Source organism: Oryzias melastigma, linkage group LG17, assembly GCF_002922805.2.
Source record: "Oryzias melastigma strain HK-1 linkage group LG17, ASM292280v2, whole genome shotgun sequence".
In the NCBI taxonomy this organism is placed as follows: Eukaryota; Metazoa; Chordata; class Actinopteri; order Beloniformes; family Adrianichthyidae; genus Oryzias; species Oryzias melastigma.
The window spans coordinates 27844539-27869519 of NC_050528.1; the positions used below are offsets into that span (position 1 = coordinate 27844539).

General features: G+C 41.3%; 2 protein-coding genes across 3 annotated transcripts in view; one reads left to right on the forward strand and one right to left on the reverse strand.

The window, feature by feature from the left end:
• Positions 1–739: 739 nt before the first annotated feature.
• On the forward strand, positions 740–8001 carry tmem68 (transmembrane protein 68). Of its 2 annotated transcripts, none has more exons than XM_024279157.2 (8): positions 740–1199; positions 2674–2847; positions 3222–3321; positions 3975–4142; positions 4719–4912; positions 6704–6764; positions 7262–7401; positions 7556–8001. In XM_024279157.2, the coding sequence occupies exons 1-8, from the start codon at positions 1140–1142 to the stop codon at positions 7658–7660; spliced, it is 1002 nt and encodes a 333-aa protein (XP_024134925.1). In that variant the 5' UTR covers positions 740–1139; the 3' UTR covers positions 7661–8001. The 2 variants fall into 2 exon arrangements, with proteins under 2 accessions (XP_024134925.1, XP_024134932.1); XM_024279164.2 differs by lacking the exon at positions 740–1199 and adding an exon at positions 1879–1899.
• A 4032-nt stretch (positions 8002–12033) lies between these two features.
• xkr4 (XK related 4) overlaps positions 12034–24981 on the reverse strand; it is a 20384-nt gene continuing 7436 nt past the window's right edge. The window contains exons 2-4 of the mRNA XM_024279147.2: positions 21879–22078; positions 19800–20154; positions 12034–18342 (exon numbers count right to left, since the gene is read on the reverse strand). Coding sequence (XP_024134915.1) covers positions 17742–18342; positions 19800–20154; positions 21879–22078 — 1156 coding nt within the window. The 3' untranslated portion in view covers positions 12034–17741. The remainder of the gene's footprint in view (positions 18343–19799; positions 20155–21878; positions 22079–24981) is intronic.

Genomic DNA, 24981 nt, shown 5'->3' on the forward strand with positions numbered 1-24981 from the left:
GAGAAAGAAAATAGCAGTGTTTAAAAGTAAGGATGACTTAATTAGCATTTATTCAATTTAGATTAAATTTACCAACCAACCAAGAAAAAAAATGAATAAGTAAAAGAAAGAGAAAATGGCAATTTTAAAGTAAGAATTACTTGACATTCATTTAATTTAGATTAGTTAAATTTGTAAATTGATGTCTGGGGTGCACATAGATGATAAACTATTTAGGTTTTCACATCCCTGTCAGATGTCTTGTTTGCTCAACTCTACCTCCAGAATGAACAGGATGCAAATCAAAACTTTGGTAAAAAGTTTGATCTTTTATGAGTTAAAAGCACATATTATCTTATGCTGCACCAACATTGGTCACTGGCTACCCATAGCTGCACTGAGATGATCCTGTTTGGCACAGATCATCTTTTATTTTGAGAAAAAGTTATTTGAGCTTCTGTCAATCGTAAATAAATAACGTTTTAAAAAATCAAAAAAATTGAGAGATGCTAGATTCTTTTTGTATTTTTGCTTTTGTTTGTGCCAAAAATAGACAAAATTAATATTTATTATTAAAAAAAAAGAATAAGAAAAAAAAGTAGAAGGGCATGAATGCAAATTCTTTAAAGGCTCCTTCTAGGTTTTGATCAGTAGGAAATTAGCCAAAATGGCTCTTTCACTGTTAAAGGTTGTCGGCCCCTGGTTTTGGTGAACGTGGACAATGAGCTTTTATTCTGAAAGTGTGTTTTCGGAAACAGGAAGTTTTCCGGTGGAAAAGGGAACTGTTTGTTTCCGGGATTGCTGGATCTGAATGTGTGACGGTGAAAGCGCTCCGGGTCAAAAGCCTGTCGGTGCCGTTTCAGTCAGATTTCTGAGGATTGTTCTGTTCGGCTCTTTGGGTTTTTGAAAGGAGGATTACTGGCTGAGCGGAAAACGTGTCGTCCTTCTATTTGACCTTCCGTGGATACCTCTGACGCCTCTGCCTGTCCGTCTCCATTTCCACCTTCACCGTGGTCAGAAGGTGCTCTTAGATCCCGCTCTGGTGTTCCTGTCCGGATCTGAGGCACAGCTGCGGGTCTCTCATGAGCTCCGACCCGCACCTGCGGGGCCGGCGGGCCGCCTGATCCCGCCGCAGTGGCTGTCGCCCCCGGCAGAGCAGGATGGAGGATCCCAGGAACCAGTCCTGTCTGGCCGCGGCGACAGACACCGTCTCCTTCCTGGTAAGAGTGCTCGCCGGGCGGTGAGGGGGTGTCGTGTCTGCAGGCTGAGCAAACGGGTTTCTCTGGTGATTGATCCACATTCTGCAGCATTCCTGCTGCACCAGGAATGCGGCTCTGAGATCAGGATCTAAACGAGAAGGTCACAGAATGTGGAAACAGTGAAAGCAGAAGTGGGTCTATTGCGGTCTCCGAAACCCTAATTTTAGTGTTGGAGGGCCTGCAGATGGACTGAGCAGATGAAGCTGTGATGCATTCAGTCATCAGTGGTGAGAGCGGTGTCAGGGACATCCTGCTGGTCTATCACAGGGATGAGGTTTGATCAGAGATGGTCTCTGTTGGAGCTCAGGTGTTGCAGGTGTTGGATGGTGTTCAGGGCCTTCAGAGACAGTCTTTGAGTACGGAATGCAGCCCAAAGCAGTCGGGCCTGTTGGTAATACCAAAAAAAAAAAAAAAAAAAGACAAACTGGATTTGGTTTTTCTCTATAAGCATTACTATAGTGACATACACATGTAAACAACAAAACTGATTCATTTCAATCCTGTTTGTGGGTCTTAAACGTGGAGTGATGTGCTGGATGCAGGCCGAGGTGACCATCAGGTTCTCCTGCATTCCCCTCCACCTTATTAACGGTGTTGCCATGGCAGCAGATGGGACAGCTTTAAAGAATTAAAGCCAAGAGTACCCAGCTGCAGGATGGAGGTACCATGGAGCTCAATTTAAAGAAGTCGCACTTTCCTTTAACTTTAATTTTTATTCATTGTTATTTTGAGGCACGTGTCAAAGTCAAGGCCCATGGACCACTTTGAAAAACATTTTTAGGCTCTTTTGGAGTTAGGCTAATATTAACATGCTAGCTGTTTTGGCTTATTTAAGCTTTTTTATTTTTTTTATTTTTTTATGCTATTTTTATGTTTAGCTAATTTTACAGCTACATGCTAAGTTGCTTTGGCTAACCAATTTTTTGTTTGTTTTATTAGGCTAATTTAGCATTTAGCTCATATCTTAGCTGGCTATCAGCTTCAGCGTTTTCAGCTATTAGCTTCAGTGATTTCAGCTATCAGCTTCAGCGTCTTCAGCTATCAGCTTTAGCGTTTTTATTCATCAATTTCAGCATCTTCAGCTATCAGCACTATCATCTTCAGCGACCAAATTCAGCTTACAGCATTCACACTAGCATTATCACAGGTAATGCTATATATCTAGTTAATAATTGTTAAAAAGAAACGGTTTTAACTTTTTCAAAATGTAGTTTTAGAGTGTTCAATAAATGTTTATCCTGTTCTTCCCGCGACCTAAGGTGTGTTTTGGATTTTCCCCCCTTGTGCGATTGAGTTTGACACTCCTGGTCTATTCAAATTCAGCCTGCTTCAAATACAGATAAAGTCTTGGGTCAGAATGACCCGAGTTCCTTAGCGTCGGACCCCCAGCGTTCATCCTCAGAGCACGCTCTAACACACCTGTCCTGGTCCGCAGGTGTGCCTGTTCCGTGTGTGGGAGGAGTGGGCAGGCCTGGATGAAGTGGAGGATTACCTGAGTGTTCTGGAGTACCTGCTGTGGGTCTTCACTCCTCTGGCTGTCGTCTTCATCTTGCCGTTCCTCATAGTCATCCTCCTCTACCTCTCCATACTGTTCCTCCACGTCTATAAGGTGAGTTCCTCTCTCCCCGATGAAACCCTGACAGCATCAGTGCTCTCCATTCTGACTGTCTTGAATTTAAGAATAATAAGACACAAGGAATTTATTGGAAATCTGTATGAACAAATGGATCATCAGAAAAAAATCACCAGCGACGTTTGTCTGTAAACATGCCGTCTGTGATGCTAATTTAGGTCAGTTTAGCCTGTTGGGAGTCCCGTTTAGTGGATGAAATGATTGTGGTCCACATGATGATGATTGTAATACATGTTTGGGACTCAACAACATCAACTCTTTGCTTCACCTTAAACTTTCTCATTCTTTGTGAGTCCTGAAGTTGCCCCTTCTGCAGAACTCCGAGCTGACCTGTTGCTTCCTTCTGTCAGAGGAAGAACCAGCTGAGGGAGGCGTACTGTAATAACCTGTGGGATGGAGCCAGGAAGACCCTGGCCACTCTGTGGGATGGACATGGGGCCATATGGCACGGTGAGGCTCTGGAGGAACAGCATGTTCATGCTGATGCATATCACTTTACAAGTCCAAATCACATTGTGGGATTTGTGATGTCTTAGCGGCAAATTCTGACCAGTTCTAACAGAGGTCAGATATTTTCATATGGGCCAAAGATAATTCTGAGTTTGACATATGAGGCCTAAAGAGAAACTCTGAGGTATCCTGGAATATTTGTATCCATGGCAGATGTCGGACTTTTCACTTATTGTGCTGAGAATTTCACAATGAGGCTTCCGGTTTACCGTCTTATAATCTTCTACACCAGAGGTCGGCAACCTTTAACAGTAAAAGAGACATTTTGGCTCGATTTCTGCTGATCAAAATTCATAAGGAGCCACATGCAGTAGAAAATTGGATTTGCCTTCATGACCTTCTGTCAAAAGCAAAAGCCTTTCAGTCAAAATAATTCAGAGGTGAAGAACAAGGCCAGACTTGACTGTAGCAGGTGAGGAGCAGACACGACACCCGCTGTGTCCATGTTCTACCTTCACCCAGGTTCAAGGCTCTTCACTTTTACCACAGTAGGATCTCTATGAAGCTGCAAGAAGTTGAAGTGCAAACTAAAAACAATAAGACAAAAGCCATGAGCTTCAGTTTGTATGTCTGAACTCTGACCCATTGACCAGGCTACGAGATCCACGGCATGGAGAAGATCCCGGAGCAGGGGCCGGCCCTGATCGTCTACTACCACGGAGCCATCCCCATCGACTACTACTACTTCCTGGCCAGAGTCATCATCCAGAAAGGACGGACCTGCCACTCTGTGGCCGACCACTTCCTCTTCAAGATCCCAGGTACACACAGACACACAAACACACTCACATGCATCTGCACTAATACACATTTAACTGCACAAATACACTGCAGAAACACACACACAACTGTAGAAACACACACACACCTCTGTGTTTTGGTTTGATTTTATAACATCTTTTTGAAATCACTTTGGGATTCTTTCTGTGAAAAGAGTTATAGAAATAAAGCTGTTCTGTTCTGTTGTGTTATGTTTTGTGTTGTGCTCTATTTTATTGTTGTGTTGTGTTCTATTCTGTTCTGTTGTCTTTTTTGTGTTGTGATCTGTCCTATTCGGTTGTGTTCTGTTGTTTTGTGTTATTCTCTGTTGTGTTGTGTTGTGATCCATTCTGTTCTGTTCTATTCTGTTGTGTTGTGTTGTTTTGTGTTGTCTTCTGTTCTGTTGTGTTGTGATCCATGCTGTTCTGTTCTATTCTGTTGTGTTGTTTTCTGTTCTGTTGTGATCCATTCTGTTCTGTTCTGTTGTGTTTTCTTCTGTTTTGAAATGTTCTGGTCTTCCTGTCTCAAAGCTGCATTCAGCTGTCAGTCTGTTGTGTCTCACTCGCTGGTGTTCTCAGGTTTCAAGCTGCTGCTGGAGGTGTTCAGCGTGATCCACGGTCCTCAGGAGGAGTGTGTGCGTGCTCTCAGGAACGGTCACCTGCTGGGGATTTCTCCTGGAGGAGTGCGAGAAGCTCTGTTCAGTGACGAGACCTACCCTCTTCTGTGGAGCAAACGCAAAGGCTTCGCACAGGTTGCCATCGACTCTCAGGTGGTGAGTGCATCCAGTGATGTCACGTGATATGACCTTTGTAGATGCACGTATTACCCATAAACACTTTCTCCAACATTTTTAAAGGCTTCATGTTTGTCTTCCATCAGATTGCTGTGTTTGGTAACGATTGATTGGGACTGAAAATCTGCTTTAATCTTCAGCTGATTTTAGGGCTTCAGTGAAGGTTTCTGTGGTTTTTAAGGTGTCAAAAGTGCTTTGTTCAAGATAACTGGTCATCCGTACCTTTATCAGAGCGGTAATGCAGTCCTGCTAAACAGAGCATCCACAAGGAGGGATTATCACACTCATGCAGCTCCAAAGACATGCAACAGAAAGTTAAACACGACGCTGAAAACGCTAAAGCTGAAAGCTGAAAACGCTGAAGCTGATAGCTGAAAACGCTGAAGCTGATAGCTGAAAACGCTGAAGCTGATTGCTGAAAATGCAGAAGCTGATAACGCTAAAGCTGAAAGCTGAAAACGCTGAAGCTGATAGCTGAAAATGCGGAAGCTGATAGCTGAAAACGCTGAAGCTGATTGCTGAAAATGCGGAAGCTGATAGCGGAAAACGCTGTAGCTGATTGCTGAAAACGCGGAAGCTAATAACGCTAGAGCTGATAGCTGAAAACGCTAAAGCTGATAGCTGAAAACGCGGAAGCTAATAACGCTAGAGCTGATAGCTGAAAACGCTAAAGCTGATAGCTGAAAACGCTGAAGCTGACTGCTGAAAACGCTGAAGCTGATAGCTGAAAACGCTGAAGCTGATTGCTGAAAATGCGGAAGCTGATAGCGGAAAACGCTGAAGCTGATAGCTGAAAACGCTAAAGCTGATAGCTGAAAACACTGAAGCTGATAGCTGAAAACGCTGAAGCTGATTGCTGATTGCTGAAAACGCTGAAGCTGATAGCTGAAAACGCGGAAGCTGATAATGCTAAAGCTGATAGCTGAAAACGCGGAAGCTGATAATGCTAAAGCTGATAGCTGAAAACGCTGAAGCTGACTGCTGAAAACGCTGAAGCTGATAGCCAGCTACAATAATAGCTTAATGCCAAATTAGCCTTAAAAACTAAAAAAATAACTTGAGTTAGCCAAAACAGCTAGTGTGTAAATATTAGCTAAATTCCAAAATAGCCTTAAAAACTTAAAAAAGAGAAGCCTAAATGATCCAAAACAGCTAGCATGTAGCTGAATTGTTAGTTAAACTCCAAAATAGCCTAAAATTCTTAGTAAATGCCAAAATAGTCCAAAATGCCAGAATAACGCATTTTAAAAATTTAAAGCTGTAACCTTTTTTACATAATTATGTAAAAAATTCCAGAATAAAACAACTTAAACTTTAAATAACTTTCCATATTTTAATCTCCATAAAAAATATATTTGGTCAAAATGATACAAGTTAGAAATAAACCCAAGATAACATCAGGCCATTAATAGGAATAAAATAAAATGCTCTGGAGGGCTGGATAGAATTATTCGCTTTGACACACGTGCTCTACTCCACCCTTTCACTTTAGCACACAAGCTCTTCAGGTTGCTAGTTTGGCTCACATTGACTGCTGGACACCACCTGTACACCTCACAGGTGAAGAAGGAGCTTTCCTGACTCCACTGAGACCAGGAGCTCAACCTTTTTGAGCTAAAGAAAACATTTGATGTTTATATTTATGTTATCTTTATAACTGTATGAATTTTTTTTTAAAGAGTTCATCTACCGTAGTTATATGGTTTGAAGAAAAGTGCATGTGTTTGTTCTAGAGCTGTTCGCTCACCTTTTACCGTCTGCTTTTTCCAGCCAGTGATTCCCATGTTTACGCAGAACGTTCGTGAAGGCTTCAGATCTCTGGGAACTCTGAGTAAGTGCAGAAAGCTGCAGCAGCTCGCGGAGGCGGAGTGTATTTGATAGCATGAAGGTCATCACGTGAAGCACAGCAGAACGTGAATGCAGATACAGGGCGTGCATCTGCTATGATCAGACTCTGATCCTCTGTGAAAACATGCATCAGCCCTGCACATGTCTGTGGAGCGGTCCATCACACGTAGAGCACAACATGAAGCGAGTATGACAGGGTTTGTGATTATTTCAATTTAATGTATAATTGTTTATTTGGGTTGAATCATTTTCAGTTAGTAGGAAAACAACCAGTTTAAGAGGCAAAAAGAAACATACTTGATCTTAATTACCTTTAAGAATAAAAAAAATGTAAAATTCTGAATCGAATAGAATCGTGGCTTGACTGAATCATTACCTCCCTAGCTCTGACACAGGGAGCAGGTTTCTCCTCTTCCAGGGGGGAGGAGTTTCAGACATGACCTTTACTTTTGGCCCCACTGTGGTCTTCTGCTTTTCCAGGATTGTTCCGCTGGCTGTATGAACGGTTCCGTCTCCCCGTAGCTCCTGTTTATGGTGGGTTTCCAGTGAAATTCCGAACATTCCTTGGTGATCCCATTCCATACGATCCCAACATGAGCGCTGCAGAACTGGCAGAGAGAGTGAGTTTCACCTTCCTTTCACTATTATCACACTGACTGATGGAAAACTTCAGGAAATGCTTTTATTAATCCTCCAGGAGCTGCTGCAGTCTCACAGCGTCCCGGTCGCCGACTGTTCCTCCTTTGAAACCCTGACTGCTGCTCTGTCTTCCAGGTGAAGCTCGCTGTCCAGTCACTGATCGATGAGCACCAGCAGATTCCCGGGAGCATCCTCAGAGCCCTGTTAGAGCGATTCTACAGTAAACACAAAGCACCTTAAGGCCAGTGGCCCTCTGTGACCTGGACTCTAGAGCCGGCGGCGCCGCTCATGATGGATGATGGTCGCGGTACCTGAGGCTCCCTCCTTCCCTCCACTTTGTGGTTTTTATTGCACATTTGTTTTTGTAACATTGTTGTGCTCATCTGCTCATTCCCGGGAGCGTTCCTGACAGGAGTCACATGTCAGCGCGGGGGGGAGAGGGAAAAATCCTTTACAGATTTGGGGCACACTCTTGCACAAACCACTGTGTCCTTAAGTGTAACTGATTATTGTCCAATTTATTTATGTCAGAGAAATAGATGTTCTTTAATCAATAAATGTACATTTTTGATTCATTGGAACGGCTGCACGGGGGGGGGGCACAGCAAGAACTCACAGCCTGGAAACGACAGACGAAGGGCAGCATGACCTCTCAGCGGAGTCACCTAAGACCCGCCCCCTTTCCCAATGACAAGACGCCCCTGCTAGAAGACTGCTACAATGATTCCAGTAGATTCTGAAGGAGAACGGTTGAAACGTTACAGTATGTTACTGATTTTCTGTCCAAGCATCATCGACATGACCCCCAGAATGACCAGCAAATCATGGCGGGCGCCAAAGTCTGCGTTCATCTAGATCAGGAGTCTGCAACCTTCAACACTTAAAGAGCCATAAAGTCTTCACTCACCCTTTAGGAAAAGACGATACTGATTTATATTTATGTTTCGTTACACGACACATTTAAATAAACTATTGTGGTTTTTTTGGTGTAAATAAAACCTAAACGTGATGGGAAAATAGCTTTTTTTAAAAATATGAAATAGTTTATAACTTTTAACAGACCTTTGCATGACTTCCTTTCAAAATAAAAGACATCCTACACCACAGGTGTCAAAGTCAGGTCAAAGTCATGTTATTGCTTAGTAATCATTCTTGTATTTTTGGTATTCATAAACTTAACAGTTTTTGAAATATTGAGCAAAATATGCCACATAGGAAATAAATGAGAAAGTCTTTGAATTTCAAAAATTTTAAGTAGCCTTTAAATATATTCATGATTTAATCTTTTATTGTAATTTTCAAAAAAATTGGAGTTTAGCTTCAATTTTAGCAACATGCTAACATTGTTTTGACTGATTTAGTTTACTGAGGAATTTTAGGCTATTTTAGAGTTTAGCTAGTATTTAAGCAACACACTACATATTTTTTGCAAAATTGGCATGTATTAGGGATTTTTTAGCAATTTAACGCCAACATTTGCTGAAATATAGATCAACTTCAACCCTCTTTTATAGTTCTTTAACAACATTTCCAGTCTTAGAGCAAATGTAACCATTTAAAATCTGCTTTATATTCCAGTAGATTGTAATTTTAAGTAGCTTTAATTCTGGTTACTGACAATAAACTGATTTTCTGTGTTAAATGAAGCTTAAAATTGAGTCAAAATGTGTCAGTTTGACGTTGCTAAACTACAAAGGATTGATGGAGAATTTCGGCTACTGTAGTTAGGATCTGCGTTGAATGATTCCTACTGTCCTTCGACTGATTGTGATTGAGGTGAAGTTATCACACTTTATTTTTACATTAACTTTACTGCTTCCTTTTTCCTTTACAGTTGCTTTTTCAATTCAGAGCCCCAATGTAGGGGTAAAAGAACCACATTGGAGGGTGCAGACTCCTGATCTAGATCCACTAGCAAGATTTCTAAGAAGCATTTGGTTTTCCATTGAGACAGGCAGCGGTGCGTCACTGGATTCAGATGATGGAGTGACGCACCGCTTCTTCGTTCCTATAGGGAGGGAGACATGATCAACATTGAGGTTGTGTGTTTGGCTGTTCGGCTATGTTTATTTATCAAGTGAACAGAAAAGAGGTTTAGTCCAGTTTGTTTAGGATTTTACCACAATGCCAAAAAAAAAACACAATTCAGTATTGTGACACAACCCAGCCAGTGAGGCCAAGTGGTCCTCATATGGTTTAAAAGTGGCAGGAAATGTGGTCCTGAATATGTTTGTCCACAGTTTCCATGGTGGTTCCACCTGTGTTTGCCCATATTGGCTTAAGTGGACACTCGGTGGGTTGGCTCACTTAGCTAGCCAGCCGCCTGGTGGACAGTGGAGCTCGATAAAGCGGCGCTTGCTAGCTCGATACAGGGGATCTCGCTAGCTCCATACTTCGGATCTCGCTAGCTCCATACAGCGGATCTCGCTAGCTCGATATAGCGGAGCTAGTTAGGCTGATACACCTGATCTTGATAGCTTGATACAGTGGATCTCGCTAGCTCCATACAGCGGATCTCGCTAGCTCCATACTTCGGATCTCGCTAGCTCCATACAGCAGATCTCTCCAGCTCCATACAGCAAAGCTCGTTAGCTCGATACAGGGGATCTCGCTAGCTCCATACTTCGGATCTCGCTAGCTCCATACAGCGGATCTCGCTAGCTCCATACAGCAGATCTCTCTAGCTCCATACAGCGGATCTCACTAGCTCCATACAGCAAAGCTCGTTAGCTCGATACAGGGGATCTCGCTAGCTTGATATAGCGGAGCTCGTCAGGCTGATACACCTGATCTTGATAGCTCGATACAGCGGAGCTCGCTAGGCTGATAAACCTGATCTTGATAGCTTGATACACTGGAGCTCGCTAGCTTAAACTTCTGGATCTCGTTCGCTCGAAACAGCAAAACTAGGCCGATACAGCGGAGCTCGGTAGCATGTTACACCATCCACCAGGAAGATGGAGTTTCCACTTAAGGCAATGTTCGCAAACACAGGCGGGGCCACCACAGAAACTGTGGACAAACCCATTTGGGGTCCACATTTCCTGCCCACTTTTAATCCATATGGGCCCACTTGACATTGCTGGCTGGGTAAGCCAACCTGAAGCGGCTGTAGTCGGTCGATGAGCTGGTGACTGTTCAGAACCAGATTTTAGAGATAAGATGACGGCCAACTCAAGAACAGGAACAGGAGCTCAACAGAGCTAGTGCAAGATAGCCCCACCCACCCAGCATCCTATACCCCAATCTGGGTCCCAACTACACCCAGACTCCTGTCACTCTCATCATTCCACTCCCTACTGACCCAGGATGTGGGGCAGATGACCAGCAGCTGCAGGACTAAAACCATTGTGCTATCCTAGGATTAAAGGTGGGGTCATCTGGACCCCATAAGAGAGCAGGAGGGTTAAACACTGCCGCCTGTCTGTTAGTGGAGCTGGAGGAACATTCATGATGTCTGTGCAGCTTCTGATGCTTTACTTTTCTCCATTAGTCGATTTCAATCAATTTCTGATGCTTCTCAACATCACCACCTTTCTGAAAAAAATAGAATAAGTCCAAGATGCTAAAAACAAAAAAATGCTTTTAAATCTATTCTTGTATTGTTTTTTTCATAAAAAATATCTTAATGCTTAAAACGGGCCGCCATGACAGGGAATCGGGTCTGTTTTCGAAGAAGGGAAGTCCACCTGAAAACACTGAGAATTACGATGGTTCACCTGAAACTGTGTTCAACTTTCCAGAAACCAGTTAAAATATTGCAGTGAATTCAAGGTCTTTCAGAAAGACCTCAAAAACGTTTTTTTCCCAGATAAGGAAACAACCAGAGCTCTGACGGAATGGATGGATCAGCTCTCTTTCTCAGAGGATCGAGGTCTGAGTATTAAAGTATTCACTAGTAATTCAATAATAACTTCCAGAAATGATTCGATTCACAGGAGCCTGAATCGATTCAATTCAGATTTTTTTTGATTCTTCAATTACATTTTGAGTTTACACATTTATACACATTTGTTTAGAAATACATTAATAATCTACTATATGATTTGAATATATTTATATTAATCTGATCCAGTTCACATACTGTAAATGTATCAGTTAAATATTGAGATTGTTAATATCATCCATCATCATACAGTGATTCTCTAAAGGAGAAGTTCTAACTAAAATGTTCAGATCATTAACATTGTAAACATTGTTCTGCTTCTCCTGGAGGATGTTTCAGTTTCACCACTAGGTGGCGATCATGCTATAGAAGTACACCTTAATCCAGAAGAAAAAGAAAGTATAAGTAAAAAACTATGTTTTAGACCACAAATGGTTAATTTAAAACACTTTCCCTTAAAAGAGTTTGTAAACTTCATGTCTGTGAGTTTATAAAGATGTTCATTTAGTCAGTAATGTATGTTTAGGTTGAGCGAGCGTTAGCATTAGCCGTCTTATGGAAAATCCCATTAAACGTTAGCATCAAGGACTTTAGCTTTAAGTGCTAAATTGATCTATATATTTATTAATTGTTTATCGATCCGTTAAGCTTAAATCGATAAATCAATGTCTTAAATCCAGCCCTCGTATTTACTCCTCAGAAGAAAAGAACGAGCTTGACAACAGAAAATGACCACAGGGAACTTTATTGAATCAATGTTGGTAATTTGGGTCTCATTAAATCCAAATAAAAATTTACAAAAACTCCATATATACACTTCTTTTAATTAGCAGTGATTTATTTTTCCATGAAAATGTACTTTTTCTTACTGAATGCATCTTTAGTTCTTCAGACTTAAATCACACAAAGCCACTCACTAAAAGACCACTTTTTCTTAAACAGTAGTAATTATTGTACATCACATAAACCACATTTATCTGTTTTCACTCTGTTGGATGTTGTTTATCAAACTCTGAGGACTTCACAGTCTGAATGTTCTGTGTAATATTTACATTTCTACACACGAGTGGGTTCTGCTCCACCTTGATCGGCCTGGCGTTCCACTGACATGAACTGTAGAGGACAGACATGCACGACAGCTACACACCGCGTCTCCTGTGGGGTTTTTCTGTGCTAGTCTTCTGCCTGAATGACGTGTGGAGCTCAGTCAGGTGTGACGATGAGCTCTTTCCTCTCTGAATTCTGGTTTCACCGGTTTGACAGGGTTCTGCATCAACACACAACCTGTGCTCCTGTGTTCTGATTGTGTGCACCCAGACAGCAGGGGGCAGCAGAGGCTCTGCAGCTGAGGTTGAACTGTGCTTATGCTGATGATGCTGACAGGAGAATTCCTCCTCCAGGAACAAAAGAACAAAGTACACAGAAACCTTGAGACTCAGCAACTCACGTTTGGGTATAAAATACAGTACTCTTTAAGCTTTATCTGCACTCTGCTCTGCTGAAGACCTGAATGAACCCACAAAACATGCAATTGTTAGCGAACGCCACAAAACCAGTACACTAAGGCTCACTGGAAACCGGTCTGGTTGAACAAAGGCCTGAGCGTTGGACTGTGCAGGAGTGGACCTTGGTTCTGAACATACGGATGACATGAATCCATGATTGCTCAGACGCTCAAAGCCTCTCTTCACTCTGAACAAAGAAAACTGGAACTGTTCACAACCAAACAGAACAGAAACAGACACTGTGCTTGTAGTACTAACCCCACGTTGGACTGGTGGACCAGAAACAACCAAAGTTACATGTCTTTAAGGCAAAATCAGCAGCTTTCAGTCAAGACAGAATAAAGGTATGTAGAGAACAGAACCGGTCCGAGTCAGAGCCAGCTGCAGAACTTTGTCCAGCAGTTCTCCCCAACAAAGTCACGACCAGCTTTTAAGAATGGACCGGACGTTCCAGTGAAGGTCTGCATGCTCTTCAAGGGTCAAGGGTACTCTCAAGTCCAAAACCGATGAGAAGTCCATTTTCTAACATGCATCCAAACACAGTTAGACCAAGGAAATCGGCTCTGAAGTGTGCAGCTCATGTCCACAGTGACAGACTGATTCTGTTATGAACGACAGACTGGTCTTAATGGATCATCTCAATGCAATAAATGTATATATTTCAATAAAATACACTGTTTATTTTACTATTTATGTTCTCTGCTAGAAATTCATAAATCTAACAAACCATAATTAAATCAGAGCTAATTTAGCAGCCTTTACCATATTTTTGGAACCATTAAGTGAACTTCAAAATTCCTTGAATTTATTCAAAATAGAAAGTTTGGTTTTAAATTCTGGTTGTGCTTACTGATCTCAAATTGATTTTCTGTGGTTAACGGCGTTCACAAATCTGTCAAAATGTTCGACTTTGGTAAACTATGAATCCGAACTGCATTATGGGCGCTGTAGTCAGAACCATCGTGGAGTGACGCGTACTGTTCTTGAATCTATCGAATAAAGTTCAAATGTTATAACTTACATTTTACTTTTTGAAATAAAAAAAAGGAGTTTTCTTTTATCAGAGAGCCACAATGGAGGGGTCAAAGAGAGCCTGAGGTTGTAGAGCCCTGCTCCATCCTAAAGGTCCAGTTCAGATCAGTCAACCCCAGCACGCAGATATTTAGAGCAGACATCCATTGACCACTTTTCTATATTCTTTGTTTTATTCTCTGCTAGTCAGGAACGAGACCAGAAACTCAAAATCGAAGAGAAAAAATAAAGTTGAATTTATAAGAATGATCAAACCTCTCATGCATTCCACATCCTCAGCTTTGCTGCTCATCCTGTTTCTGAAGTTCTAGTTCTGTGCATTTCCACAGCCGTCTCCCTCACATAGAAAGCACAAACATTGAAGCGCGGCTTCCCGCCAACAGGACGTTTAGATAAGTAACACGGGTCATTTAGGCCCGACCTTCACTCTGTTGGTGGGACATTTTCAAATACAACTCACCTGCATTTGTCTCTAATGCTTTTCAGGTTCATAGAGTTTTGTATCTGTGTCTATGGCCTCTTCCAGTTCTCTCACTTTTAGATTCAGGTAAATAAAAAAAAAAAATCAAATTGCAAAAAGGTTCAAATCAGCTAAGATAAACAAAAACTAGAAATTGTGGAAGATCTTTTTCTTTGCTTAACCGTCTTTTCTACTTGTCTTGCTTTGATCTTTTTCTGCGGTTCTATCAAGTTATAAAAACAGGGTGAACAATCTGAAAAACAAAACAATCTGATGGGATATTGAGCCTCCAGCTGTGCTGAATCTTTGATTTTATTGAGCTGCTTGAAAAAGTTTTTAATGTCTAACAGCCTCCAACTTCTTCTGTGTCCTAAGTTCAGCCGAGCCTGTGGGTTTGTGATGCTGTCATCTTCATCACGTGATCTCCTCGTATTGCTGTGCTACAAAATTACAAATGAAAATGACATTATGGCCTCTCTTGAGGGGTCTGTGTTGTCATCCTGACTAAGTTAGCTTTGTTCATGAAGCTCTTCCACTGAGTTTGTCTGAGACGATTCAGAACTTCCTCATGAATATTATGAATACTATGCAGAATCTTCATCGAGCCCATTCCTGAAAGCCTTCCAAGCTGCCTATGAAGTGAATATTCAGGTACTGAGAAAACGTACAGCATGAACACACAAAGCTGCCTTCAACAGGGCTAGGCAGTGAAGAAGCAGCAGCCTTATCCATCCTTACCTCAGGAGCCTTTCCACTGGTATCGCCTCAGCTAAGCTCGTCTTTTTCCTGCTTTACTTTTTGAACATCGTATAAAACAGGAATTCAATGTTGTTTGAAAAAAGATTGCGGTCTAAGAAGAAAAAAAGAGAAAACGGAAACACTAGCTTAGCGCTGTACTGGCGTTTTCTAATGTCGTCATCACTTCCTGCCAATCAGCGGGTGGCTACAGCAGTTCTGCCCCAACCGTCCCTTTTCTATGGACCAACAACGGATGGGGCCCTCAAGAGGTACAGGTCAGAACTGTTTGATAGTTCCATTTAACAATGGAACCCAACCAAACCGTCCTGGACCGCTCAGTGGAAACGAGGCTTTAGTGGTAAACCATTGACAGTCCAAATACCACAGCATTTAGCATTAGCTGTTTGGTCTGCTTTGCTACGACAATCCAACTGAGCGAAATAACAGCAATTAGAGCCAAGATGAGTGTAGATACACACAGCAAATTCCATTTAAACTTTGGTCCTGCTCATCAACTTTAGTCTTGCTCTTGCTAAGCGTTAATTGGTTATGCTTAGCCTCGTTTATGCTTCCTCAGTCTCGCTTATCTCCACCCACACTTGCCTACCCTTAACTGGCATTGATGAGCCATGCTTGGACTTTCCTTGACTGAACCTTGTTTAGCATTCCTCCACCTTGTCTGGTCTTAGGTAGTCTTGCACATTCTTATCTGGGCTTAGTTACAAGCATCACCTTTAGCTGTTTCAATGTTACTCACCAATATTTGTCTTGGTCCTAATGCTTGTTGCAGCAGGATGACCTAAACAAACACCTGCTGCTGTGTCTCAAAGTTTTCTGTTGCATAAAACTTGCCTCAGTTGGAACTTCGGTCAAATAGGTGTTAAAAAACAAAGTCTCAGTGCTGCACGTCACCAAGTGGCAACCCTTTGATTACTAGATCAAGCGCACCAAGTCAATGATCCTCACTAACCCTAACTTGTCCCAACACTGGCAAATCTTGCTAACTCTCAGTGATTTTTGTTCAGCCTTACTTAGCCTTGTTTATCCTGGCCTGGCTAGGACTGCCTTGCCTTTCTTTAACTGGCCCTGCTCAGCTTTGCAGAACCTTGATTGCATTGCCATGAGCCCCACTAAGTCCTAGCACGACATAGTATGTTTTATTTTGTTCTGTTGCACGACGTGCCTGCTTTTAGAAAAATTAATGTTATGTTTCCAACCAGGTTAACTTGCTCAGTTGCAATGTCAACGTGGCCTACCAGGTCTGCTGCAGGCCGTGGACTTTCTGGCTCTGTATTTCAGTCGTGATGCTTCAAGCCTGTTGTTTCTGGTCCTGAATTGAGTTTTCAGAGAGGACCTGTGCTGTGTGGCCTGATACTCTGCTTTGTTAAAAAATATCACAAAAAAATACAACCTTTTTCTCAGTGAATGACTTCTGATGAGAGTAAAGAGCCAATTTAAGTATCCAAGTCTACACTTACAAACACACATGCTGGTCTGTCTACCCCTCTGAGGCGTTTCCATTCCCATCTACATCTAAACCTAATGTTAACCTTTGCAAATCCACCCTAACAAAACCCCGGTTCTAGTCCCAACCCCTAAATAAAGACGTCTTTAAAGTTCTGGGGAACACGCTAAATGTTCACAATGTTTGTCAACCATTGGGGCAGGTCCTTACAACTAAACAAAAACATATGTACACACACACACACTCATACACACAATGTTCCAGATACCAACACAATTACCACACAAAGAGTTAGGATGACTTCAGTGCCCTCCACATTGTCTCAGAATAAGAAAACGCCGTCTGTCCCAGCAGTGAGCTGTACATCCTGGTGCATAGTTCAGGCCTTCAGAGATGGACGCACTTCTGTTCTTGTTCTTCATCCTTCATCTTCTGCATTTACTTATTCTCCTCCGTGGACAAGCGACCATCAGTTTCCTCAGCACCAATGCACTGCCAAGCTCACAGGACAGCTAGGCGGTGGTGCCAAAAGAAGTTTCCTTTTTCTTGGCATTTATGGGGTTTTGACTTGTTCTGTTGAGGATGAAGGATCACAGGCCAACATTTCAGCAGGTTTCATCCACTCTGACCAGCTCTCCTCCATTTAGACTGTTTTACTTTATTTTATATTCTTAAAACAGAAATAATGGGTTAAAAAAAGCTATTTTGACCATCGTTTGTCAGCCATTTAAACTACTTTAGTTTCCAACCAGACCCATGAGAACAAAAGAAAAGGATTTTCTGAGCTGCTCTCCATCTGAAAATCCAAAGACTTAAGAAGAGTTTTCCCAGAAACCCTTTTGGCACTAAGTATGTGTTGTTGTGAAGGAAATGCCCGTGTGCTGTGGCTGCTGGGATCTTCCTGTCAGGACTGTCACGCAGCAGCAGATGGTTTGGAACTACTTTCCATTCTGGATCACACTGGAGCCTTTTAGGTTCAGGCCTCTTTTATCCTCTTGTTTCGTAATTCCATTTGACGAGGACTCTCCTGATGAGTGAAGAAAGCACCCTGTGCACCGTCCCACAACATCTTAGGATGTCGACTGAACTTGTGCTGTTTTGGGGGGAGGGGGCGATGATGTTGGGTGACAAATAAGAAAAAAACTGAACTGGACAAAAATGTAGATTGATATTGGAAACAATCTTGCTTAGTCTCTGTTATTCGGAAGGCGTCTGCTGCTGATCAGTGGGAGGAGTTATAACGTGGTCTCATATTCCAATCGCTCCTGCACCAGAGCGTCGTCTTTGTACTGCAGACGAGGAGGGGTCACTGAACACTCCACAGCCAGGATGGCTTTCCGTATGCCGCGGTCCAGAACGTGGCGCTCCCAGGCAGGGTAACGGTTCCGACACAGGTCGATTTTAATGACTGTCTCTTCTAAACGGGGAGCACGAGACGATGGCGTGGATGGGACTGTGGGTCTGACCTGAAACACTGGCATGCAGCCGTCACGCTCAGAGTACTTTCCTGCGTCGCGCTCCAGAGTGGAGCTGGCACCTCGGCTGGAGCGCAGAGAGTTAGTGGCGCCCTCAGAGGGGAGGGTGGAGAACTGAGCAGTTGGATCCAGATTAAGTCCCTGGCCACTTGGGGAACGTCCAAAGCGAGGCCCGTTGGGATGGAAGAAAGCATAGTACATGAGCAGGAAAACCACACCAGTCAAGAAGCTGCTGAAAATGACGCAGAGTGCTGGGACTGCAAAGGCGTCCGTGGTCTTCGGCATCCGGTACAGATACCACAACGCGCTGAGCGCAGCGTTCTCCACAAGGATCACCAAGTAGTAGATGAAAAGTCGGCACCTGCACAGACAGACGAGATGAGCTAACGTCAGATGATGATCTACAGAGAAAAAAGAGGCTTTACAGACATCCTGTCTGTTTTATGTTTATGTTCCTAAACATTTTAATTTATGAGATTTCCTTTATGATCATGAGAAGTTAAACCCTAAAGCTACAAAATACCAAGACGACTGCAATGAAATCTAAAATTTCAAATGAAGTAGATAGTCTTTATTCATATCAGAGAGTTGTGTTGGTGTCTTTCCTCCCTGATCTGGACCGCTGCTCAGCTGCTCCTGGTTTTAGCAAGTTGAGCTAAGTGATGGACTCACAGGATACAAAAAACTGCTGATGTTGTTTGGTTGTTTCCCCCTAGATTAGGTAAATTTGTGGCATAATGGTAACTAGTAATTGGTAATTTAGCTACTTTGTTATTTCTGATGGTAGGTAGTTAAGGTTAGGGGTCATTCTCTTACGGAGCCAAAAACAGCCAAACTTGCTTTTTTTTTTTGCCCGTTTCTATTATTAGGTTTTACTATCTATTATCTCAATAAGCATCTATCTATAGATAGATAGATAGATAGATAGATAGATAGATAGATAGATAGATAGATAGATAGATAGATAGATAGATAGATAGATAGATAGATGCCACCTTAGGATATCTAGAAGCCATTCATCCACACACATTTCTCTGTCATTATTTAAACTATGGACTAGTGCATTTCATTTCATAGCAGCATTGAGAATGGTGATTGCAGGCGAGTAATAACTGTTTTTGAGTCTGTTTGTCCTTGAATTATTGAGCCTGTAACGTCTGACAGATGGCAACAGTTCAAACAAAGAGTGACCAATGTGTGTGGAGTAGGGCTGGGTTAATAAAATCGATTAATCCATAATCGATTTATAAAAAATATTAATCGATTTAGCACATGAAGCTAAAGTCCGCTAGCTTGATGCTAACGTTTAATGGAATTTCAGACTCCGAGCTCTCTCCGGGTGACCGAGCTTCTCACCCTCTCTAAGAGAGTTCCCAGCCATCCTCCAGAGGAAACTTGTTTCAGCGGCTTGTATTCAGGATCTCGTTCTTTCAGTCATAACCCAGAGCTCATGACTATAGGTGAGTACTGGAATGAAGATCAAGGGAAGCGAGGGAAGATCGGAGCGTGGGATATCGACACTGGCGGATTGGAACGGCATCCACCGTTTTGTGGTTGCGTCCGTTTTGGTGAAGAGAGAGCTGAGCCAGAAAGCAAAGCTGTCAATTTAGTGGTCGATCTTCGTTCCAGTACTCACCGATGGTACTTTTTTTTCCATTTTTCAATAATCCACAGCAAAACAAAGTACTTTGTCAAAGAAAATTGAAACACCAGAAGAACTGATTGATTTCTAATTGAATTAAAATGTGTTATCATTTTCAAAGTCCATTTACAATAAAACGTTGATTTAAAGAAATGAGGAAGGGATCTTGGCCTCACCTTGTCCGTCCCTCCTTCACATTAAACCAGGAGAAAATATAGATGATTCCAACAACCATGTCGAAAACAATCTCCTCCCATTTGCTGATGCAGAAATCAGTCTCACAGTGGACAATCCAGAAGGTCATGATGCACCAGTGCAGGACAATGAAGATGCCAAAGTACAGCTGGAACACTGAGGCAAACAGAGCGAAGGTGATGACTCTGGCTGCAATGGTGAAGAAGTGCCAGCAGAACTGGATGATGACAGCAAGGTAGCTAATGGGCTTCTTGTCATCTCGAGACTCTCGCAAGGCTTTCTGGTAGGAGGCCAGAGCCCAGGCAAGAGAGACGAGAGAGGCAGCTGCGGTCATCCCTACAACACAAACAGACACAAGCATCAGAGACCTGCACGTCAGGGGCTCCCACAGAACTGGATCCAACTGGAGGTACAGGTGGAACTTTAGAATCCACACCACAGGGTCTGAGCCAGAGCTAAGCCAGGAGCACCTTTTTGGGGAAACCAAGGAAGACATTGAAAAAGAACAAAATTAAACCAACTCTGGATGAGCAGCAGTTACTGACGAAGGGTTAGCTGCAAAGTAAGCAGGGCAGTAGTCCTCCCGGAACAGGGTTGGTGAGTCCTGCTCTAAAGTTTCCCTCAGTGTGAGTGGAAGTGATTGAGTTTTTGAGAGACTATCGACCTGTCCAGAGTGTGCCCCACCTTTGCCCAAAAGTAGCTGGGACAGGCTCCAGCAACTTCAACATATTATTTTTATGGATCAGAATCAATTTATGCAGATCATTTATCATTTATGAATATGTGTATGTATATATCAGAGGTCTCAAACTGGCAGCCCGAGGGCCATTTGCAGCCACCAAGTCGTTAGTTGATATTTTGCGGCAGATTGCTAAATGTGGCCGCTGAATATGCTGAAGCTTATTGCTGAATATGATAAAAAAAGTACTGCAATTACTGGAGGAATTTGCTGAAAGTTGTAAAGTTGCTAAATTACTTAAAACTGCAAAATTTCTTGTAAGATTGCATGAAAAAACAAAAAACTAAAATGTGTAAAAAGTACGAGCTCAGAAATAGCCCAAAATCTCAGTAGATTACAAATTATCTTAAAAAAAGCTAACATGTGGCTAGAACGCTAGCTTAACTCAGAATTAGACCAAAAAATCCCAGTAGATACCAAATTAGCCAAAAAGCTAGCATGTTGCTAAAATACTAGCTTAACTCAGAATTAGCCCTAAAACCTCAGCAGGTGCCAAATTAGCCAAAATAAGCTAACATGTTGCTAAAATACTTGTTTAACTCCAAATTTACTCTTAGAACCTCAGTAGATGCAAAATTAGCCAATAAAACCAGCATGTTGCTAAACTGCTAGCATAGTACCAAATTAGCCAAAAAAACCCTCAGTAGGTGCCAAATTAGCCAAAAAAGCTAGCACCTTGCTAAAATACTAGCTTAACTCCAAATCAGCTCCTAAAACCTCAGTAGATGCCACATTAGCCTAGATGCTAAAATATCCAAAAATGCTAGCATATTGCTTTAATAATGCTGACTCAAATTAACTAATAGAATAAGCATGTTGCTAAAATAGCTTTAACTCATAAAAAACATCAGTAGATGCCAAATTAGCCAAAAAAGCTAGCACCTTGCTAAAATACTAGCTTAATTACAAAATAGCATTAAAAACCTTAGTAGATGCTAAATTAGCCAAAAAAACTAGCATGTTGCTAAAATACAAGCTTAACTCCAAATTAGCTCTTAAAACCTCAGTAGATGCTAAAATATCCAGAAATACTAGCATATTGCTATAATAGTGCTGACTCAGGATTCATACAATGAATTGAATGGAAGAATTATAATAAAAACCTGAATAATGGGGTCTAATATTTGTGGTCCATGTTTGCTCAAAAACTCTCCCGACACAGCAGCTTGAGAACACAAATAAAGCACAGCTAAAAAAAAAACACACACATCTGGAGCTTTTCATGGAGACAGCTGCTGTAGCAGAAGATGAAGTCACAGCTGAACAGCTTTGATCTTTAACCCCACCAACTGGGGGTTGTGTGTGCACACAGTTGTGTTACCTTGAACAGCCTGCAGCTTGTGCGTTTGGATGATGATGCAGAGCTGCAGAACCAGCTGTGGAGCGCTCTCCAGGAATGTGGCCAGGAGATGAAGCATGCTGACGTCTGCAAACTCGTACACCATCTTCCAGTGCCAGCGCCAGCGCTCGGTCTCTGCACTCTGCCGGCTCCGCACACCCAGGTAGATGGTGCGCAGGTACCTGAGGGAAATGCCAGAGAGGATGGCCAAGAGGAAACAATGATGAAACCAAGAGCAAATGAACCGCGACAGTCTAAGGCGCCGCATCTTACAGCTCGAGGAGAGAATTAGATAGAGAAGGGTGTTCCTGTTAAAAATGATAAACATGAAGTCTGGTTAGCCCTCGTGTTGTATTAGTTTAATGTGATTCAAGAGAATCATGGAAATAAAACAAAAGTTATTGTGCTGCTTGAATTTTACTGAAAGCTTTAGAATACATCTCTGAAATAATTTTGTTAAGATCTATTTTTATTTTTAAATTATCTCTAGCAACATCTATCGTGTTATTGGTCAGTTTCAACCTCTACAGATTTTCTTCAAAAAACATGCAAAAATCCATATATATATATATATATGTCATCAATAGAACTTTAATCCAAACACATTTGAACACAAATAACCAACAAATCAAACAAGTAGAAATGACTTATATCTTCCAAAATATTAGAAAGCTAAATCAGAGAAAACTCTTTGTGTGTCTGGACACGCCCAACTTGGTCTATTTTTCTTTTTAGTCTTCTCTGAATCTCACATGATTGGAGACTAAGTGGCTGTCAGTGTGTGAACTAAAATCCACCAATGATTTTAATTTTGGCTTTAATTGTTGGTTTATAAAGTTATTTTATATACTCGGGTCAAAACCGACCCAGACACCAGAAAAGACATAATTTCAACCAGAGCAAATAATTGTGTTGAAAGATTCCTGACAAAATCAAAAAGCTTTGATGGAATAAAATAATTTTAAGAGATAACTTTTTAAATATACTTATGAACTAGATATATAGCATTACGTGTGATAATGCTGGAGTGAAAGCTGAATTTGGCAGTTGAAGATGCTGAAATTGATAGCTAAAAAAACGCTGAAGCTGAAATCACTTAAATTGATAGCTAAAACTGCTGAAGCTAATAACCAGCTAAAACATTAGCCAAATGGCAAATTAGCATAAAAAAAAACTAAAAAAAAAAAAAAAACTTAGGTTAGCCAAAACAGCTAGTATGTAGCAGCAAAACTAGCTAAACTTCAAAATATCCCAAAAAAAGTAAAAAACGTCTAAATTAGCCAAAACAGCTAGCATGTAGCTGAAATATTAGCTAAACTCCAAAATAGCCTAAGAAATCTTAGTACGCGCTAAAATAGTCTAAAAAGTTAGCATGATGGCAATTTTTAAAACTTTAAATCAGTAACTTTTTAACATTATGGATCATAAAAATGCAGGAATATTATTCCAGAATAAATCAACTTAAACCTTAAATAACTTTCAATATTTTACTCTCCATAAAAATATATTTTATCAAAATTATACAAGTTAGAAATGAGCGCAAGATAACGATAATTAATCGGGACATTAATAAGAATAAAATAAAATGATCTGGAGGGCCGGATAGAAATACCCGCAGGGCCGGATTCGGCCCTCGGGCCTAGACTTTGACACGTGGGTTAAAGTTTTGGTAGAGTTTTGTACAGCTTTTATTTTTCATCTCCACCCTCAGAGGACTCAGAGACCTTCAGAAGTCAAACTGGCTTAAAGTGGATTCTCTTAACCTGTCATGTGACTTCATAGAAACGTTTCAGAAATAGGATGGAAAGCTTCTTTTGGTCTGTGCAGCATTTCTCAGCGAGTCTTGGGATGAAAGTGTTAATTAATTCAAGAAAAAAAAAATGTCTCTGCTCTTTTTTCATTAAAAGTAGTGGATGTTCACATCATGTGTTCATTTGTTCTCAGTGAGTCCTGAGTCATGTTAACATTTCTGAATTATCATAAAGTCGTGATTCTGTATGGCAGGAGAGCGATGAGCTGTCAAAGGAAGCGTGGCTGTACAAAAGGTTTGAGGACAGCAGCTCAATTCTGCAGCTCACTTTTAATTAAGATTTGTGTATAACTTCAATAAAACACAATTTTTGATCAGCGGTGAACAAAAATTTGGAGGATTTTTTAATGGTTGATAGATCGATCATTTCAGTCTGAGAAGAAGTTATTTGGATCTGAGTTTAAATTTTGTCAGGCAGTTTTGAAGAGCAAAACACGTCACGGTTCTGGTAGTTCTACAGCCAAAGTCTCCAGCCACAATAAAAATCAAATCTGGATAAACATTAGCATTAGCATTAGCATTGGGTGGAACATGAAGTTCCACGACAGAAACAGAAGGGACCTCCATGGTGTCTGCACACCATTTGTTGCTAAGGTAGATTCACAGACAGCACCTCTGCTTTGTTGGGAGCCTCGGTTCCACCTGGCCTGATGTATTGGGTGTCTTGAGAGAGCAGCTTTGTCAGAAACAGCTGGATGTGTCCCAGTTCTGTGATCACTATAATGCAAGTGGAAAATCAAGGCCCTCCGGCCCTGCAGGTCTTTTTATTTTATTGTTATTAATGATCCGATGTTATCTTGCGGTCATTTCTAAGTTGCATAATTTTGACAGAATATAGTTTTATGGAGAGTAAAATACTGAAAGTTATTTAAGGTTTAAGTTGATTTATTCTGGAATAATATTCCTGCCTTTTGATGCTTTTATATTTATGCTTCAAAGTTATGGCTTTAAAGTTCTAAAAATTGGCATTCTGCCAGCTTTTTGGACTATTTAGGTATTGACTGAGATTTTTTAGGCTATTTTAAAATGTAGTTAATATTTCAGTGACATGCTAGCTGTTTTGGCAAATTTAGGCTTTTTCAGTTTTTATCATATAAGTTTAGCTATTTTTTTCAGCTATATGCTAAATATTTTGGCTATTTTAAGCTTTTTTTGTTTAGGGTGTTTTTGAGTTTAGCTAATATTTCAGCGACATGCTAGCTGTTTTGGCTTATTTAGGCTGTTACCGTTTTTTAGGCTATTTTGAAGTTTAGCTATTTTTTCAGCTACATACTA

Excerpts from the sequence above, each read along its gene's own strand:
- tmem68 (XM_024279157.2), top strand. The coding sequence starts at position 1,140 with ATGGAGGATCCCAGGAACCAGTCCTGTCTGGCCGCGGCGACAGACACC. Across the intron at positions 2,848-3,221 it reads TGTTCCTCCACGTCTATAAG|AGGAAGAACCAGCTGAGGGA; the intron begins GTGAGTTCCTCT and ends TCCTTCTGTCAG. Across the intron at positions 4,913-6,703 it reads TTGCCATCGACTCTCAGGTG|CCAGTGATTCCCATGTTTAC; the intron begins GTGAGTGCATCC and ends TGCTTTTTCCAG.